Here is a 20,853-nt window from a genome sequence, read left to right on the forward strand (position 1 = left end):
ATAATTTAACTTAAAAGCATGCAATAGACAACTTTTCCGCATTAACGTATCATCATAAATACTGATTGTAATGGCTGTAGAAAAATGACACAGTCCGCTTTTATACATTTCATTATAATATTTGGCCTGATTTTACAAGGAAAAAAAAAAGGTTGAAATACGGCACAAACAAAGCACGTCTGCCATGTGCAACCAAAACAGGAAGAGGCATTGTTTTTTCCTGGTTTACCAAGGTAACAGTGGAAAAACTGTAGAAACTTGTGTTTTACTCTGCCGTTTCTTAACACTGAGGTTGGGATTTCTAGGAGAAATTGGGATTTGTACGGCTGTTTTTTGCTTGGGACAGTAGCCAAGCTGTAAGAGGTGGCCATGTGGTTGTCTTTGCAACAGCAGCAACAACGGTTACAACCACAGGGAAACACTGGGAGGGGGGGGGAGTTGAAAAGTTGTCTCCCTCCACTTTGAATAAATAAATCAACATAAAAAATACAACAGTTATATTATTTTGGCATGATATTGCAATTGTAAGCCAGGAAGTCAGCTGATGTGGTGTGTTCATGTGCTGGTAGAAAGTTTCAATTATCTAGGACTTAAGCTTGAGGAACAACAGTGCATTCCCAGGCAGTCAACCCCAACAGAGTACCAGCTGGAAAACATCATGAAAAGGATAACGTGAATTTATGAGCTTCTTGCATTTACTTTGCTGCTGCTGATCTGCTGCCAACTTGAAAGCTCAGATGTTAAAACTTTCCCAAGAGAACATGAACACAGCACCAGCTTCCATTACATTTTGCGCAATAATTCAATCATTTTCACAAAAAACATACCCAGATACACAGGATTACCAATCTGAAGGAAGTATTTGTCAATTGATTGTCATGCCGTACTCAACTGAGGTCATTGATTGTATGGCTGGAAGACAAATATCTTAAAACATATAATCATTTATGATCTGCTTTGGAAAATGGTCAGCAGTAATGTCACATTTGTGCGGTTTGTAACAAATGGGAAGAAACAAGCATACTTAATTGCATTTAAAAGCTTTGAACTTGTGTGGAGTCTGATAGCATCTGACCAAATGTTAGAAAAAATCCTGAATGTGAATGTGAATATTTATGGGACACAATAAATGAAACAGTTGCATCTGCACAATTGGTGTTTTACCTGGTAGCCTATGGTCTTAGAGCGGCACCACTCAAGCAGGATCTGTTTGATGCTGCTGGCACTGGACACCCCGAAACTCTGAGACCTTTTCAGTTTGGGTTTAGAGTCCACTGGTTTGGGGCGGCTGTACATAAGCAGGGAAAGGATACACAAGAGTGTTTCAGTGTTTTGGAAACAACTTCAATGCTCATGTCACCCAAATGCAATCGTAAACAGCATTTACCTGTTGCCCGTTTCTGAGTCCAGTCTTTCAAAGATGGATCGACGAGCCTGAGCACCAATGTTACGTGGCAGAGTCTGTGACCTCACTAGCTCTCGCCTCCTCTCTCCCACCTGCCCGAAGGATCTGTCACCATCTCTGCAGGATGTGAGCACAGAAGAGCATGGAATGGTGTCTATGCAAAACATCTCTTACCTATCCTTAAAGATGCCACCTTTCACTCACCCGTCACGCTGCAGCAACCCTGAGTAGGTGACCGACTTAGCTGGAGCTGAATTTGCTTTCTCTGTAAAAGGCAGTCATTATAAATCAAATCTGTGATGTGCAGTGTCTCAACAGGATAGCATGTGTGTCTGAGAGCATGGCTCACCTTGAAGGAGGGGAGATCCCAGAGCTCGGATAGGTGTAGGAGTCCATGTTGAAGATGCTAAAAGCAACAAAACAAGGAAATTTAATGTTGTAAATAAATCGTCCTACATTCATGTCATGATATTAACAACAACAACAATAACAACAACAGAGAGGTCTATTGAGACGTAGCAGTCACCTGGTTGAACTGGAGACTCCTCAATTGGTTGTGTCTGTTTGGTGCTAGCGGCTGATTGGCCAGAGATTGGAGAGGAGCAAGAACCAACAGGGCTGCTGGGAGAGTCGGGGCCCTCTGCTATCTTGGTTGTCGCAGTGATGGGGAGGTGTGGCATTCGAATGGCAACGGGGGCTGTGTGCTCGTGTGGGAAGTCATTGAGCAGAGACATCGTTCCGTGTACCAATCCTGAATGTTCTGGTTGGATGAAAAGATGTGATCATGTTGAGGAGAGTCCTTAAAGGGGATATAAAACGTTCATTTTCAGGTTCACAATTTAATTTTGGGTTACAACTGAAACAGGTTTACATGCTTTAATTATCCAAAAACCCATCAGTTTTCTCATACATTTCTGTCACTGTCTGAAATGCTTGGGTTTTAGACCCTGTCTGTTGAGGGCCCTCTTCCGAATTATCCAGTCTGCTCCAATTGGTCAGCTCACACTTGCCTGAGCCAACACTGCTTCATGTACTGCAACATCAGAGCAGCTCTGCTCAATAAATTCTTACTTACCAAATTAGCTGCTGTGTCTAAATTATGCAAATGTTTGACATTGTGACAAATGTCAACATCAGAGCAGCTCTGCTCAATAAATTCTTACTTACCAAATTAGCTGCTGTGTCTAAATTATGCAAATGTTTGACATTGTGACAAAGTGTGATGTCACAAAGCCACAGAATTGGACGTGGTTACCACAATGTACAGGATTATCTCAATTTCAAAACAATAATGAAAAACTGAATGCATATTTAGAAGAGTTTGAGTGGGGTGGGGCGGGCTGTATTTATAACAAAATAAGGGGGTGTAAGGCGACTTAATTGGTTACTTAAGATATAACAGTTTTTTCAAATTTTCTAGTAAAGAATATATTTCTAGGCATTGCTTAATTGAATTGAAATTATGGATTTGTATGTGTTATTAGTGTACTTATCTTATAACTGTCTTGTTTACTATTTAGTAAGGACTATAGTATTTCTATTTTTTTCTATAATTTGACACAAATTATGGCATATTACATCTCTATTAGATTACTAATTGTATAACAGTGTATTTTTACTGTCAAATATAGACCATATTACTTCTAAAAGTTTCTAATTTAATTGAAATTATGAATTGTTAACTTTTATTAGTGCACTTAGCTTTTAACTGTCTGTTTACTATCTAATATAGACAGTATTATTTCTAGTTTTTGTCTTATTTGACAAAAAGTACATCTTATCACATCTCATTTGTGCACTCTAAAATAAAATGTGAGCAAGGATTAATGGCACACCAGAGAGAAAAGCAGAGAGGCAGAGAATCAGGGGGAGGTCTACAGGTAGGTCTGCATTATGCTGATCCTTATGTCATCCATGTGTTTAAAAGAGCCAGGGGGTTAAATTTGTGTTTCGGAGGAGTTGGACGTCAATGTAAAGTTTATCCACACCAGGTTCCATAGAGGGAAGAGATTATAACTATTCCTCAAAATATTATTATTAATATGGCATTTAGAAAGGTTAGTATACAAACTACTGTTATCACACGACCAGCAATATGACACTACTTGTCAGCACAATAACAAAGTGAAACCTCTTGCTGATCAGCCAAGAGTTAGTCTATTAACACACACATAAGTAAAGCATTAGCAAAATCTGAATACATTCAGCAATGGAACTGTAAAATGTACAGAAACCAAAAATGTATTTGTCTATCTAAAGCCAAAGAACAGACAAAAACAAAACACAAACTAGATCATGGTGACAAGACTTTACACAAGGACACAGAGGTTTGGGGGTTGAACCAGGTGTAAACAGGGTCGTGTTCAGCCACACAATAGAACGTGAATGGAGGAACCTTAAAAACAGACTGTGTCTGCATCTTTCACAGTTGAGAGTACTGATTGTAACCGAAAAAAAGAAGGAAATCGATGTTTGGACTTAGTGTTCTGTTATCATAGCCTAGACTTATTAAATCTGTAAACCATCAAAATGATTCACCCTTGGAAAGTTTCTTACACCTGACAAGACTGTAGGGAAAGGAGGAGATGTTATGTTTGACTAGAATGCAGAGGGAGGAGGCATCTGGTTACCCTTCTGTGGGCCTTTGCTGGCATGTGGACCTGCATCTCTCTCTCTCTCTCTCTTTTCGTTTCACCAATCGTTGTTGATGCGAATGGTACAACATATCGTTCGTTCATCTATTTGATCAGCTTGATTACATGCATACTTCAACTACTATTACTAAAACTATCATTGATGCTTAGCATACAAGCTAACACCTCTAAGGCCTTGAAAGTGCAGCAGGTGCATCAGTTATTATGATACTTTATTGGCTGAATGCCAGAAGTATCACCCATAATCCCCCCCCCACTGACCTCCACAGGAAAATAAAGGATAGCATTCAAGCCTTTCAAAGTCCATTCCTTAAGTTCGTAACACAGGCTCTCTATCAAGAGACTCTATCAAGAGCTAACCATGCCTAACCATGATCTTATTGCATCATCTGGGTTATTTTTCCAATCTTTGTAAAACTCCTCCAGAGTTATTTTTCAGAGCTACTATGACTGTGAAACAACCTTGAGGCAGGCTGTAGAACAGTGGTGGTGTAGTTACCTGCGGGAGCAGCGTGTCCGTTCTCCTGGCCATTATGTGCTGGGGCAGGGTCCACCTCTATTGGCTCCTCTCTCTCAATACTCTGAAACACATTGAACCGTATGGTTAATGACCACATGCTAGCACCCTTTATTGCTTATAAAGGAGTATGAAGTCATATTTGACCTTCACTGGTGACCAGCAGGAGGGCTGTTGGTGGAGTATTTTCTACTTCCAAGACAGTTCAAGCTGGAAAATTTGTTTTAAAACAGAAATTTAAGCACCTAGTGAATTAATCATTCTGGTATTGATTAGTTGTATTGACTGACAGTATTATTTGTTCTTATTGCCATTCTAAACTTGTGCAAGTTCTTGTTTGGAGTCATTCATAAACCAGCATGTTTTTGAATGGCAGAAAGTCAGGGCATCATGTTCTCCTTGTTTTAACAGAAAAAGAAATCCAGATGTCCAGAGCTCATTGAGTCATTGTTGGACCATTTTAAGTTTTGGACTTTCCTCCAACATATGGGCTTTTTTGACATGACTTCAGACAAAACAAAACAAATCGACAAAGCTTGACACAACTCGACGCACTTCAAAGTTGGCTGGTGTGTGTGGATAAATGAGCTGATTGATGTAGCCGTCAGAGGCACCGGGGTGTTCTGTTCTGTTCTGTTCTGTGTGTCTGCCTCCCCTCCTTTGATAAGACTTGAGTGGTCTTTGTTTTAAATCAGGCACTACTGGCCCTGACACACTCAGTGACGGGAAGGCTGCCCAAATCCGGCAGCGTGACTCCTAAAATGATTGAGCTCAAATTTTAATGTCAAACATCTTAAATATCTCATATTTCAAAGGCTATGTGGCCCTGTATTATTCCCGTCTCTGTGATCAGCACAGACAACTTTCCAAACACAATCAGCCACATGGAAACAGCTATTCACTCTCCTGAGCAGATAGTTCTATCTCAAGCTCTCACCCACATGGTGCTGCTGACCCACATAGGTTCTGGGTCAAGCTGTCACTTTCCATGTGGCCCTGTCAAACAAACAGATGGAAATTGTTGTGTTGATATTTGGCCCCGCAACACGAGTCCGGTCAATAGTGCAGCGCTGATAGCTGTGCACGTTTTCTCAAGGTCACTATCAAACCACATGTCTCAGTGTATCTGTGTTGGTCTGACAGACCCTGAAACAGGCTTTGAGGAGACGTAACGCACCCTCAGGCAGTCATTTTGGAGATTCTCAGCTCTTTGGCAACAGATAACTTGAACAGCTGGTTGTGTTTAACACTTGGCTCTCACATAGGAATGAAACAGACAAGGCTGATTTCTGCGCTGTGTTTGACTGAGAACCTTATTTCACCACTGATGCATCTGATGCATCAATTCTTTGTTTAGATAACCTCACCATGTTTGGAAGAAGAACCGCAGCATCTGGTCCACTTGTCTCTGCTGTCAGAAACCCGTAAATGAACGGACAGAGACGAGACCACATTGACAAACAAACAGAACCAATCACATTCATTTGCAGTCACTTGAAAGTGAACAAAGTTAGTTCCTAAACCTTTTGAACACCGTTGATTCTGTGGAAAATATCTCTTTGGCTGCTAAATGTTCAACACCAGGTGATCACTGTCTCTGACTGCAGATTGGTGCTGTGGAAGCACACAATGGGTTTATCAGAGCTTATTCCCTGAAACCAGGTGCCTGCTGCTGCTGCTGGAAATGACACTGATGAGAGCAGTGAGGCTGGACCAAGACGGTAACGCAATGAATGTCTTGCAGCTTGTGTGTTACAGGCACCATCTGTGGTGTTCAGATGATGGTGTACTGAAAGACTGTACTCCGTCTGTGCTGGATCTGGGCACATGCCTTTGGCCTCCTTGCTCCCTGACAGAGGGGAGAAGATCATCATCTTCCAGCATTAAATAATGTTTAACATATATTTCAAAATATTTTATATAATATTAAAAAGAATCTCTGATCCAACGCCTTATTTATTAAAGTATTTCAATGTGTTTATTCATTTGTTAAACCTCCACAAAAAAGCTACACTTTTCCCTTATTCCCTTCCAGCCTGGACGAGATTAAGGGAAAAACTGAGGAGCAGAGGGGATTGCTTGAGTATTGCATTATGGGAAATGAGGCCGATAGCCATCAGTAGTAGTGAGGTAGAAACAGCTGGCAATCCAGCAGGAGGTGGGAGAAATGCAGAATGTCTGGCTCTGAGAAGAGGGCTTTGCAGGCTTAATTACTCAGATCATCAGACGTCCACAGCGGGTCAGAGGGGAAAACCAGCTGCTGAGGCTCCTATAAACTCTCTGGTGTCTCCATGTCTGTTTTGCTGGCAGAACACACTGGTGCTTTCACCTAGCATGGCACAGCACTGATGCACACACACATGCATACACAAACACTTTGGCACCAGAACTTCACGAGCATGCACAGACAAACATCAACTGATATCCGATAGACTTACTCCCAACATGAGGTGCTGATTTGTGGGGATCATCAGCTTTTTATTTTTAAATATAGATGTCAGCAAGAAGATGTCGCCAATCGTTCAGAAACAATCCTGGCTTTTAAATATACTTCACTCTGCTTTAAAGGTGCAATATGCAAGAATTTATGTCAAAAACCATTCAAAAATTGGCGCGCAGGTGGTCGAGTGGTTAAAGCGCATGCCATAAAACGCAGCCGACCCCAGTTCGATTCCGGCCGGAGGTCCTTTGCTGCATGTCACCTCCCCCTCTCTCTCCCATGTTTCCTCTCTGTCTACTGCTAATACAGGTGTCTATACCACAAAAAATCTTTAAAAAAATTTACTTAATTTATCAATAGAATGTGAAGAAATAACTGTTATGTCTTTGTATTGTATTATTCTCAGTATGAATTAGACAGGTGGCTGATTTTTACTTACTGTACCTTTAAAGCTATGTTGAGCTGCTTCCTGGTCTTGACCAAAGTTCAAATATTGCATTTTCACCCCTGCTTTACCATTGTAACATCTTTCTTGTGGTTCATTTATGTGCAAAATGTGAAAAAAATTGAAATAAACTTCCTTCACCTCTTTTGTTGCTCAATAAACACAGGACCATTTGAAATCTTTGGTGTCATAGGATTCTATCGAGTGCAATGTTCTGCTAGAGGTTAATATTGCTGCCAGCAGCTGCTGTAAAGCAAATATTTATACATTGAGGAGGTGTGGATATGTAAGTCTGCAACAGCAATGAAACATTGTGCAAGTATACAGCTGCTCCAAAGGGACTCGGTGTCCATAGTAACTATCTGCCTCAGTTTTGGGAAACCTTTATGTCTTTATGCTTTAAAAAAATATGTTAAATATAAACAAATTTAAGTGTTATGCACTGTCACACAACTGGAAAATAGTCTTTATGTTGACATTGGCAATGAGGTCAGAGGTTATTACAAACAACTACTTCCAAGAGATTTTATGATTTTCTTGGATCTCTTAAGCTGAAATTTTAGCATGCTAACTATAAAAAAATGAGGCCCAGGAATGGTAATGCCAGTTGGTCAGAGCACCACCAGGGTGAAATATCTTGACAAATACTGGATTGATGACAATGAAGTTTAATTCAGACAATGATGGTCCCCACAGAGTAGGAAGTAGTTATGACTTAAGAAAGGTTTTACCTCCTTTTGTGAGGCAACTGGTTAAGCGCAATCACATGTTCATGCCAGCTCTCTCCCTATGCACACTCCCAAAACTAGTCCTTTGCCAAGAGTCAAAGTGTTGATGAATCCCTGAATCCTTGGAAATTAGCAATCAAATTTAAAGATCATGGCCTCAGCCTATCAGCTGGTGGCAGCTTCCGAAACCCATATCAGTCAGTAGGAGTCATGTTTCTCTTTACTGGCAGACACGAGTGTGTTAGAGTGTTAGCTGCCTACTGATAAGGCTAAACTTAGCATCATGTCAAGATGACGCTTAAACAGACTTTGCAGAGCTGTTTCAGGATCCCTTGATAGACACACAGGAGGTGCATTTACATTTCTCTTCATCCTAATTTGTCCCTGACTTCCATAAAGTAAATCAGACAAAGTTAAAGCTTGGAGGGGAATGACCAGTTGTTTAGTCTGGGCTGCTGTTAGCAGCTGTCATCCTCTTCTAGCTCTTCAAAGAAGAAGAAAAAACTGCAACAACATCTGCAACATCTCTGTCATAGCAGTCTCATAATGGAAGTGAAGGGAGACAAAAGCTAGCTTTTCTTTCTGTGCTGACTCCCTGATAGTGTGTCACTGCATCATGAGCAGTGTTGGGTAACTTTACTTTTAAAAGTAACTCATTACATTACAAGATTGCTGCCATTAAAAAGTAACTTGTTACATTAACACGTTATTTGCTGAGAAAAGTAAAGCGTTCAAGTACTTTAGAGTTACCAGAAATTACGTTAAAACCCCTTTGTGACTTCTTGAACATGTCGGTTACCAGGCTTGGGGAGTAACGGACAACATGTAACGGCGTTACGTAATTAGGATACATAAAAGCAGTAACTGTATTCCGTTACAGTTACAGAAAAAAAGACGTAATCAGATTACAGGTACATCTGGGAAAAAAATGGGATTATTAGTTGGATTACAATTAAAATATATCATGATGAATGATTAATAAATGTGAATGAATTAATCTAACGCTTGCCAATGCGGCAATGCCATATGCACGCGCGCACACATTACTACAGTTCACTACAAGTCAGTCACAACGACGCTCTGCTCTCAAGTGAAGCCAGGCGGCTCATTATGGACTCGAGCGCTAGAGAAAAAAAAATGCTTTCACTGCGTGGAAATTTCGCCATTACTTTGTTTCTAAAGAAGTAAGAGGGAACAACATCACTGTACAGTGCAAGATATGCCTCCCAGCTGTGCACACACTGTCATCGTCCAAGGACTCCACATCTAATTTAAAGAAACATTTGATGGTAAGCGAAACTGCGAACGTTAGCTAGCTACACAGAAATTCTGTTAGCTAAAGTTAACATTAGTTAGCCTGCTAACCAGGCTCGGGCTGTCATTGTTTCAACTACTGCTGCTGCTGCTGCTACTAGGTACTACTACTGGGTCTGTGGGTGGTGCTGCTGGTGACCGGGATGGTACGTGTTTAGGTTTTTTGGTAGTTTTGAAGGCTCGTTTTGGTTCGCTCCCGTTTGCCCTGTTAAAATAAAGACATTACATTGTTAATACAAACTCAACACTTCCTGTGTCCGTCTCAAATTAAAAGTCCTCTAGCATAAATAGCTCAGTAGGCTTTTATTGTGAAACATGTGCACGGACTTCATCGTGGAAAACTGGTTGACTTTCGAGGGCCCCATAGGCACTTGAGATGTAGCTACTGCCACCTTGTGAGGCTTGTACGTTATAAAATTGCCTGAAAAACCTGCAGTGACTGAAATGGGTCACTAACACTTTAGATCACAACAAGGTATTTAAATAGCATGATTATATTAGGAAATTGTATGGGTAATTTTGGGGGACAAATAAGTGACACACATCCTATATGTGGGGGTGTTTTACTACTGCTATTACTAGAAATAGGCCTAGTAGTTACAATAACACTAATAATAATTACTACCATTATTATTGTTATTGTTATTATTATTATTATTATTATTATTATTATTATTATTATTGTAATATGTGATGTAATTCTTGAATACAGCTGAATAGTAAGTAGGCAAGGAATAAAACTGAATAAATCTAACATACCTTACAATTAATTACATTTTTAATTTGCTTTATGTGTTCCTCAGAGGAAGTCTTTATTTGCATGTGTATTGAGGTAATCCAAAAGTAACTTAAAGTATCAAGTTACATTACTTTAATATTGTGGTACTTGGATTACGTTACTGACTACATTTTTTAACAGGTAATTAGTAACTGTATCGGACTACATTTTTAAAGTAACCCTCCCAACCCTGTCGGTTACACAGTATTGTCCAGACGGTGTGTAGCTAACTGTACATGAACCTTTGAATGTATTGACTCTACAGTTATTTGGTAGCCTTCTTTATGGTGCACACACAGTAACTCTGCGTCTTAATAATAGGGATGACAGACGCAATTTAGCTCTTTATTTTGCTAACAATCTGACAGTGAACTGGGCAGAGGCAGACAGTATTATGCACAGCTGTGTCAATGGAAACAATACAATGCAGGCTGTTATAGGGCTCTCTGACATGCACTTAGCCTCCAGCACAACTTGATGTTGTTCTTGTCCTTTCTGCCCGAAAATTCAAAATGATGAGAATATTTCCACAAAGTTAATGCTGTCCTAGCTACACTGAATTAGCTAGCTTGCACCTGTATTGACACAACTGTAGGTTACCGTTCCGCCTGCACACAGCCACCTACTGAGCAGCAGGAGAGTAACAAGAACAGAGCAAAGCTGCCATTTTTTCCAATCGCATATTACTTTTATGAAAAAAGTACTAAGTAACATTTAACTTGAATTGCAAAACTAATGCGTTACCTTACTCGTTACAACAAAAAAGTAATCCAAGTAACAGATAACTTTGTGAAAATTTAACCCCAAACACTGATCATGAGTGGGGAACTATAACATGTTGGACGAAATGAGCGAAACAGAGCAGAAATTGTAGAAAAGCCCTCGGTGTGTCTGAGAGCAGAGACAGATGAGGAGGAGGAAAGAAAAATATGTAACGGGTAAACTGGAGCTACAAGCAATGGCAGAACCTCTGCATCACAACTCATTGTAACCTATGGAAATTCTGCCAATTGGTGTTGTCGATGTGCTAGTGTTGTTTTGTTATAGCTTTAACTTCCTTTAAGTTATGTTGTACAATTAATCTAAAAAAAAAAAAAATGTCCTGGTAATTACAATATATTAGCCTGATTCTATGAGACAAGGTATCATACTGAAACTTAAAACCATTCCTCTACCGATGTTAACTTAGTGAAAGTTTTGACTTTTAATGCTAACAAAATGTACACCAGAGCGTTTGCAAATACCACAATATTGTTATTTTTGAACAACGGGAAAACCTGGGAAACCTGTCTGTGTAAACATGAGGAGGTATGAGGGTGCTGGGTGAGCACGATGTCCTGTGTTTAGTCAGAAGACACTGTTCAGCTGTCAGAGGCATCTTCATCATTTACACTTTAATACAGACCTTGTAGGGGTGGGGGTGAGGTGTGGATGGGACGTATTTGATGAGGGTACACTGCAGTCTTCTGGGAAACATAACAGTGCCATCATAACAGTGGCCCAGTGCTATGTTGGCTCTGTGCTCCAACATTGCATTTGATGTCTTTTTATGCACAGATATCTAATTTTGTCACACCGCGGTGAGGAATGTCCTGTCTTGGGTTTTTTGTCTTGTGAATTTCATGTTTTATTTTGGAAAGTAACTCTCCTCTCGTTTCAGGTCACTTGCCCTTCCTCTTGTGTCACCGGTCTGATGTCGCCCCTAATCCCTGATTGTTTCCACCTGTGCTCCCTTCCCTGGTGTATATATTGTCTTTGTCTTCCCCTGTCTCATCGCCAGAGTATTTCGTCGTGTCATGAATCTCCAGCCTTTCACAGCCTTGCCACAGAGTTGCCTTGAAATTGCTAAGTATTGCCTTGCTTATTTTTCTGTTTCCTTGTATGCCTCTGACGAAGAGTGATTTTGATTTTGATAACGTTTTTGGTCAGTTGTGAACCTTTTTTGTTTTCTAGTTAGCTATAGCCTTTTGTTTTGTTCTTCCCTCCTTGTGGAGCGCCTTGATTTTGTATTATTCTCAGCACAGTGTAGAGTAGATAATTTCATAGCCTTTTGTCCTTTTCCTCCTCAAGAGCGATTTTCTGTTGGTGTAACGTTTCTTAGTTTTTTCATTATAAGACCAGTGTAGTGTTTGTTTCTTGTTTCCCCTCCTTCGGGAGCGAATTTCAGTTTCTCGTCCTGTTGTTTTCTTGTCTATTCCTCTGTCTGTTGACGAGGTAGAGTTTATAGCCATTTGGTTATCACTTCTGAAGAAGAAGATACAAGTGTTTCAGAATAAAAGCCTGTCATACTCGTTCTCTGACTGCATCTGAGTCCTCATTTCGCCAGGTCTGACAAATTTAGGGGACATAAAATAGGTTAACTGGAAGAGTTAAAAGAATTGTTTCACATTTTGGTAATTTCACTTTCTGACTTTCTTCTTTAAAGGTTAAATCAGAAGACTGATACCACTGTCATGTAGGTCACTGAATATGACGCAGACAGATTTATTTTCCCTTAGGACAGAGCCCAACAAGTCGTTTATCCAATTCCAGTCTTTATCTTAAATTTGTAGGAATTTAAATTAAAGACATTGAAGCAATAACACAAATTATCAACTAATTGTGAATAATTACCAGTTTTGACAATATGATGTATGTGTGTTGTGTTGCCGGGATATCTACTGAAGTTAGCAATCTAACAAGCTAGTCCCAGCCTCTCATGTCCAAAGCTCCTGTGGTGCCGAACCAATAGCTGCACAGGAACATCATCTATCTAGCTAAGGAGCAGCTGCAGTTAGCAGCAGTTAGCGGTTGCTCCGGTGATATGCTGCCCCATTTATCTGATTATGAAAATGGCAGGCAGCTAATTTTTACATATTGCACATTTAAGCTAATAAGCTGTTGGCTCCAGCTCGACATTGCCTGGCTCTATCCAAATCATCACGTCATGTCTAGTTTGTTTGATTCAAACACATAGACGCTTAAATAAGTTGTGGTTTCAGCGTGAGCTATCTGCTCTGACTATTACCAGCTAATGTAAGCTTCCCTCTAGGCTGACAGAGGACTCCTGCTCTGTAATTTCCTCCCGGGAGTCTATAGACGAATTCTCTCAGAGGAAGAGACATATTCAAACCACCTGTTCTTCATATACAGCCATGCAGCCTGCAATTTCTCTGCTAGAAAAATAGCAGGAAACACTGCATTAGGCAGAGTGGAAAATATGACAAGCATTTTAACTAAGAGGATAAAAACATAATTGCAGGTGAGCCACTGTACAGGGATTTTCTTTCATAAACACAGCACCACTGACTGCAAGTTACAGTCCTGGCTGCTGGCATGACATTATTTCACATATGCTTCTCTGCAAACTGCATCTAATGCTTTTGTGATTCTTTTGAGGTCTGTAACAATCTCTTGCTATGATCATAGGCATTCAACTCTGTTCATGGTAAGAGATACTGACCAGTTCAACGGATAGTGATTTTTATTTTAATCCCCTTCGATTTTCTAGGGGATGTTCTTAGTTTTGGGCAATCAACATATAAAATCCTAATGGTGTGTTTGGGGTCCTAAATGACGGTAAATGAGATCCTCTTTAACTGCTCAAAAAACACACTTATAACTGTTTTATAACTTAAAATCTAAAGGTATATGTATGTAAGAAATTGACCACCCATCAAACACATACTCAAAACAATAAGGGGGCAGCATATCATTAGGGTAACTGCTAACTGCTGCTATCTGGAGCTGCCATTGGCTAGTTGGCCGTTCATCTAGCGGTCAAGACTGGGAGATCGGGAGCACCGGGGGAGTGTTGGTGTTTACAGAAGCTTTTGACTGGGACTGGACTGGGCTGACTGGTTACCATGGCTAACAGTGCAAACATCATAATGTCAAACATGTTACTTCTTCACAGCCCACTGATAAATGATAAACATGATTTTGGACTGATGATATAAATGTGTGTAGCAGGACTCAAGGACTCAATCATTGTTTCGTTTTTTTAACCGTTGTTAAAATAGAATGACAATTACAAAGCACATATAACATCTAAGACCTGCTCACAGTGACAGTTTTCTAAGCATCATAGAGGAAGAACAGTATCTCCTCCGGGCCAAGTGTCTATGAGAAATAGGTCCTTTGCCTTTTGGGAAAAAAAATCATTATTCACTCCCTCCTTTGTAACATCCAGTTCCAACATAAGACAACAATGGAGGGTTGTCTCCCCTTTCCCCCTCCCTTCCTGTTCTCCTCTCCTCCTCTGTTCCCGGCAGTGAGGTAGAGAAGGGGAGGATGAGGTGGGGGAGCCTGACATACTGACCTCAGCTCTACCTTCACTCCCATTTCTAGTGAGAGTTTGACGATACTGTACAGGTGGTGTGAGTGTAAGATTATACAACAAGTAGTTCCGACCAAGCAATCTGATTGGTCAACAAGAAATTTAGACCGTGCTCAAATCAGCATGACAGCATGCCTGACTCTTTACTCAAAATATTACTCCGCCAAGTCTGTGTATCCATCTCCATGGCAACATCGTAAATGTCAGAGCTGGAGTAGGAAACGGCGGAAAAATAGGCTACAGAATGGATCGGTTTGTTGTTAATTTTGATTTATTTGATTCAGCGTCTGTCCGAGGAGGACAGCAACAGGGACAGGCTGGGAGCAAGCGAGGAGCATGAGTATGAGTCAAGCGTGCTGTCATGCTGATTTGAGCACGGTCTAAATTTCTTGTTGACCAATCAGATTGCTTGGTCAGAACTACTTGTTGTATAATTAAGCAATATTACCCGAGAGGGTGTGCTTTAACGTCATTTGAGCACGACAGTGATCACTGACATTAAAGCACACCCTCTCGGGTAATATTGCTTAATTATACAACAAGTAGTTCCGATGCGTGTGTTTTTGCTTGTGTGTGCTCCAGTAGTAGCTCTTATGTGGTCAAAACCAAATCCAAGTTTTTTTCATCAGAGCTGCATTTCTTTTTTATAACGCCACCCTAAGAGAGTCAGAAACCCCTCCTTCTGTAACCTGACTCAAGCAAAAATACGGACAATCGGGGGGCGCTAGCGAGCAGCGGCATGTGAGGACGTGTTTGTGCAGGGCTCCCGATCAGGGCGAACCTTTTTTAAAAAAAATAATACTTTTATAAAACAACTTTGGACGTAACGTGTGTCTCTGACAACCAAACAACATCTATACATCGCACTGACAGCTTCATTTTGTTGTAATATAAGACTTAACGACAAAATGCCTAAAGTGAAACGCAACAAGAAGGAGGCCTCTGCTAAAGCCTCGGACCCCGCTGAAGCTACGTCTGCAAATGAGGAATCTTCAGACGAAGAGACTACAGACCTATCTACTGTCATGGCTGCCATTGCAAACAGCGAAAATAGGATTTTGGCACGGATAGACTCAAGTACAGCTGACTTGAACGCTAAGATAGATGCGCTCCGGGGGGACGTGGCGAAGCAGGAGACCCGCCTGAGCGAGTTGGAGTCCGGCCTGAATACATACTCGGCTAGAACGGCCACTACTGAAAACGAGGTCGACATGCTAACAGCGAAAGTCTCTTCACTCAACCAGAAACTGGAAGAAATTGACGGGGGACAGCGCCGATCTAATGCACGCCTGGTCGGGATAAAGGAAGGTTTGGAGTCGGGTGAGGGGCAGCGGCCCACGGCCAGTATCGCTAAACTGCTGCAGGAGCTACTGGGCCTGAACTTCACCCCGACACTGGATGCGGCATTCCGTGGTGCCAGGCGTGCTGAGGAGGGGGGCCCTCCCAGAGTCATTGTGATCAGATTCCACTACCTATGGGAACGGGACGAGGTCTTCCGCACAGCGGCCCGCTCGGCGCCGCTGACCCTGCACGACAAGAGAGTGAGCATATTTCCAGACTACACGGTGGCGGTGGCGAAGAAGAGAGCGGCCTTTGCCGAAGCTAAGCGTTTACTCCGAAGCTGCCAGAACGTCAAGTTTGGTCTCCGGTTCCCTGCGGTGCTCCGCATCACCGACTCGTCTGGTCGGGAGAGGCGGTTCGAGGATCCAGGGACAGCGGTGGAATATATTAAAAAGAACTTGAGGCCCAAGGACACTGAAAGTTGATTCAACCAATTGGACAATGGAGAATAGATAATAACAGACTGGTGAGTCCAAATGCGAAAAGCCTGAACACCAGGCCCCTTTTTTGTTGTTTTTTTTTTTTTTTTTCTTTTTTCTCTTCTTCTTTCCCTTACAGATATGTTGAGCCACTTTACCTTTTTTACAATGCCAACAAGAATGTGGCTTTCAAGAAATTGACACTTTATGTTCCATGGACACTTAGTGCCTGGTGTTTAAGCAATAATACACTGTTTTAATTCCTCTCTCCTATTTTATGTTATTTTTTATTTATTTTTATTTTGTATTTTGCTATATGCGCATGTACAATGTGTGGGTATGTGTGTATACTAATGCATATCATTTGAATATGGCACCCTCATAATGTGTAATGGGCTTTTATTTTTATTTTTCTTATTAGCCATACAGATATAGTAGAGAGATGTCTGTTAACATTGGGTGCATGGAAAGTAATTTAAAGGAGAAAGATGGGTCATATAGAGGCACTTTGGTTTATTGTCTGTTGTAAATAATTTTTCATTCTAAGTTCAATGCAATTTATGTATTTCATGGTTCGCCCTGGTAGGGGCCTGTAAGGTAGTTAGGTTAGATGGTTATCTGCAGCACAAAGCTAGACGAGGGATGTGCGATCTCGACAGGCGTAGTAGTAGATCAGCATAGGGATTTAAGGCTCAGTTTTTGTTTTGATTTTAGTTTTGTAGTCAGACGGGGACTTTTTTGCGCTCTCTTATTTTTCTTATTTATCCCAGAAGCACAATGTCTGATACACGAAAGTCAGGCCATATTCGCTTTTTGAGCTGGAACATAAGGGGAATCCATAACCCAGTGAAGCGAAGTAGGGTGTTTTCACATATGAAAACATTAGGAAGTGACATCATTTTCCTACAAGAGACCCACTTACGATCAAGTGAATGCACAAAGTTGAAAAAAGCTTGGATAGGGCAGCTATTCTGTTCAAAAAATGAGGATAGAGCACGTGGTACAGCTATTTTGATTAGAAAGGGCATCCCATTCATCCCATCACAGACAGTGTGTGATTCCAGGGGTAGATATGTTATAGTGACTGGCAAATTGTACGGTACCCAAGTAACATTAGCCAATGTATATGGACCTAACTGGGATGACCCACTTTTTTTCACCAACTTCATAGCAGTATTGCCAGATATCAATAACAACCAATTGATACTGGGGGGCGATTTCAATAGTGTTTTACACCCGAAACTAGACAGATCGAATCCCAGACCTAATAGTAAGATCTCAAACTCAGGTGCAGTTATCCAATCATTTATAGACATGTATGCACTTTCTGACCCCTGGAGGAGAAACAACCCATCTACTAGGCAGTACTCCTTCTTCTCCTCAGTTCATCACTCCTTTTCTAGGATCGACTTCTTCCTGGTAGACAGCAGAACTCTCCCTATGGTCAAGGATAGCCAGTATAATAGCATAGTTATTTCTGACCATAGCCCAGTGCAGCTGGATATGTTTCCCAGAGTGCATCAGACCACGCCGTACATGGCGGTTTGATCCTCTGTTGTTATCTAGGGACTCTTTCAAGAAATTCGTCTCCCAACAAATTGATAGTTTTTTGGAATTCAATCTCACACCAGATGTGCCACTAACCACGGTGTGGGAGGCCCTTAAGGCCTATCTCAGGGGCCAGATAATATCATATACAGCTTATGAGAGAAAGAAACGCAAACAACACTTGAGCAAACTGTCCCACAGCATAGCAGAGGTGGACCGTAAATATGCGGACTCCCCAACGCCTGAACTCTACAGAGAAAAATTATTGTTTAAAACTGAATTTGATAACCTCTCCATCAAACAAACCGAACAATTATTTTTTAAATCAAAACAAAAATTCTACGAACACGGGGAGAAGGCTGGAAAGCTTTTGGCCCACCAAATTAGACAGTCCGCAGCCGTGAGCACTATTCCTGAGATCCGAACAGAATTGGGAGAGAAAACCACCAACCCTAATGCAATAAATGATGAGTTTAAGCAATTCTATATGACTCTCTACAGGTCAGAGCCACCAGACGACCCGTCGGCTATCATTAAATTTTTTGAGGGGCTGACCATCCCGACGATCACCCCAGAGGACAGTTTACGGATAGATGGAGAGATTACTACTGGCGAAGTAATGCAGGCAATTAAATCCATGCAAAGCGGCAAGGCCGGGGGGCCTGATGGCTTTTCGATTGAGATATATAAAGAATTTGCTGATAAACTAGCACCGATACTTAGCCAGCTATACCAGGACATTTTTGAACAACGGAGATTGCCGCAGACCATGACTCAGGCCATAATTTCAGTGTTGCTCAAAAAAGATAAAGACCCTCTATTGTGTGGCTCATACCGCCCAATAAGCCTTTTAAACTGTGACTATAAAATTCTCACAAAAATATTAGCCACTCGTATAGACAGCGTAATACCAACAGTTATCGATCCCGATCAAACGGGCTTCATTCCAGGTAGACAGTCATTTTATAACATGCGCAGATTGTTTAATGTCTTGTACACCCCGTGTTCGGCATCTGAGGAGACCACAGATGTGGTGATCTCCTTGGATGCTGAAAAAGCATTTGACCGTGTTGAGTGGCAATATCTGTTTGCTGTCTTGGAAAAATTCGGCTTTGGGTCATCATTCTTGACATGGATTAAAATTATATATAATGCACCCACTGCAGCTGTGCGGACCAACAACAATATCTCTGACTATTTCCCCCTTCACAGGGCTTGCAGGCAGGGCTGCGGCCTCTCCCCCTATTTGTTTGATCTGGCAGTTGAGCCCCTTGCTATAGCCCTTAGAGCAGAAGAAGGTATTACCGGTATCTCCCGTGGCGGTAAAATCCATAAGGTGGCGCTATACGCGGATGACCTGCTTTTATATATATCCAACCCGACTGTGTCGATACCAAAGCTATTGTTGATACTAGAAAATTTTAGATGCGTTTCAGGCTATAAATTAAACTATTCAAAGAGCCTGCTTTTGCCAATTAACCGCACAGATGGAGATTACTCAGAATTTCCGTTCAAAATAGAACGTAATATGTTCACATACCTAGGAATTAAAGTTACCCACAAGATGGAGAACCTGGAGAAACACAACTTTAAATCATTATTAGAACAAACGAAACAAGATCTGGGGAAATGGTCAACATTACCGGTTTCATTAGCAGGTCGCATTAATATAGTTAAAATGACAGTTCTACCTAAATTTCTTTATGTGTTTCAAATGATCCCCATATTTATCCCTCTGAAAACATTTAAACAGATAGATAGACTAGTTTCTTCATTTGTATGGAACAATTCTAATCCTTGGATGAAAAAAATGTACCTGGAGGCTCCTAAAGATGCTGGTGGGTTGGGTTTACCCAACTTTCTTTGGTATTACTGGGCGGCTAACATAGTAAAATGTATTCATTGGACTTATACTTATGAAAATAAGCAGGGTCCAGATTGGGTCCAAATGGAACTACTATCCAACCCTTTACCAACACTCACATCAGCGTTACCACACAACAATATACAGTCCACAAACCCGGTGGTTAAAGCCTCACTTAAGATATGGCTACAGTTTAGGAGACATTTTGATTTAAAGCAGTATAGTAGGTATTTCCCAGTAGCAAATAACCACTTTTTTCTCCCTTCTGGGTTCGACAATGCATTTCAATATTGGCATAGAAATGGGTTAATATTCTTTTGCGATTTGTACTCAGATAACACGTTTATCTCATTTGAAACACTTGAAAATGACCACAATATACCCAGGTCACATTATTTTAGGTTTCTCCAGATACGTAGTTTTACCAGAGAAAAGTTCCCCTCATTTCCCTACATACCACCTAGGAATCATTTAGATGCGATTCTAGAATTGGATCCTTATGAGAGGAAACGTGTATCTGTGATTTACAATATGATAGGGGACTTGAAGCCAATATCATGGGATAAAACTAAAATGGCATGGGAAAAAGATTTGGGAGTTGAGCTTTCTGAAGATATGTGGCAACATAGTCTAGAACGTATTCATACCTCGTCACTGTGTATATGCCATGGTTTAATTCAATTTAAAGTACTCCATCGCCTGCACTATTCAAGGGATAAACTGTCCAAACTCTTTCCCACCGCAGATCCTGGTTGTCCGAGGTGCAGCTATGTACCCGCCACAACAGGACATATGTTCTGGTCATGCGCCTCCCTCAACGACTATTGGAGACAAATATTTGATGTATTTTCCAAAATCTGTGGCCAGACTATAGCACCTGACTATCACACAGCCATCTTTGGCATACCACCCCCAGGCTGCAAAGTCTCAAATTTTCAAGCAAATGCTTTAGCATTTGCCTCCCTACTTGCACGCAGACTGATACTTTTTAATTGGAAATCAAACTCAGCCCCGTCATTCCTACAGTGGTTGAGGGACGTGCTATCTTTTCTACCTTTAGAGAAACTGAGATATAAGATATA

At 41.1% G+C, this 20,853-nt stretch overlaps 1 protein-coding gene across 1 annotated transcript in view; it reads right to left on the bottom strand.

Moving 5' to 3' along the window:
- The window catches only part of smtnl (smoothelin, like), a 52,078-nt gene that overhangs the window by 10,774 nt on the left and 20,451 nt on the right, over positions 1-20,853 (bottom strand). The window contains exons 4-9 of the mRNA XM_030408456.1: positions 4,559-4,640; positions 1,932-2,165; positions 1,755-1,811; positions 1,610-1,670; positions 1,388-1,522; positions 1,165-1,288 (exon numbers count right to left, since the gene is read on the bottom strand). Of these exons, the coding sequence (XP_030264316.1) occupies positions 1,165-1,288; positions 1,388-1,522; positions 1,610-1,670; positions 1,755-1,811; positions 1,932-2,165; positions 4,559-4,640 (693 nt within the window). The remainder of the gene's footprint in view (positions 1-1,164; positions 1,289-1,387; positions 1,523-1,609; positions 1,671-1,754; positions 1,812-1,931; positions 2,166-4,558; positions 4,641-20,853) is intronic.

Source organism: Sparus aurata, chromosome 2 (assembly GCF_900880675.1).
Source record: "Sparus aurata chromosome 2, fSpaAur1.1, whole genome shotgun sequence".
NCBI lineage: Eukaryota > Metazoa > Chordata > Actinopteri > Spariformes > Sparidae > Sparus > Sparus aurata.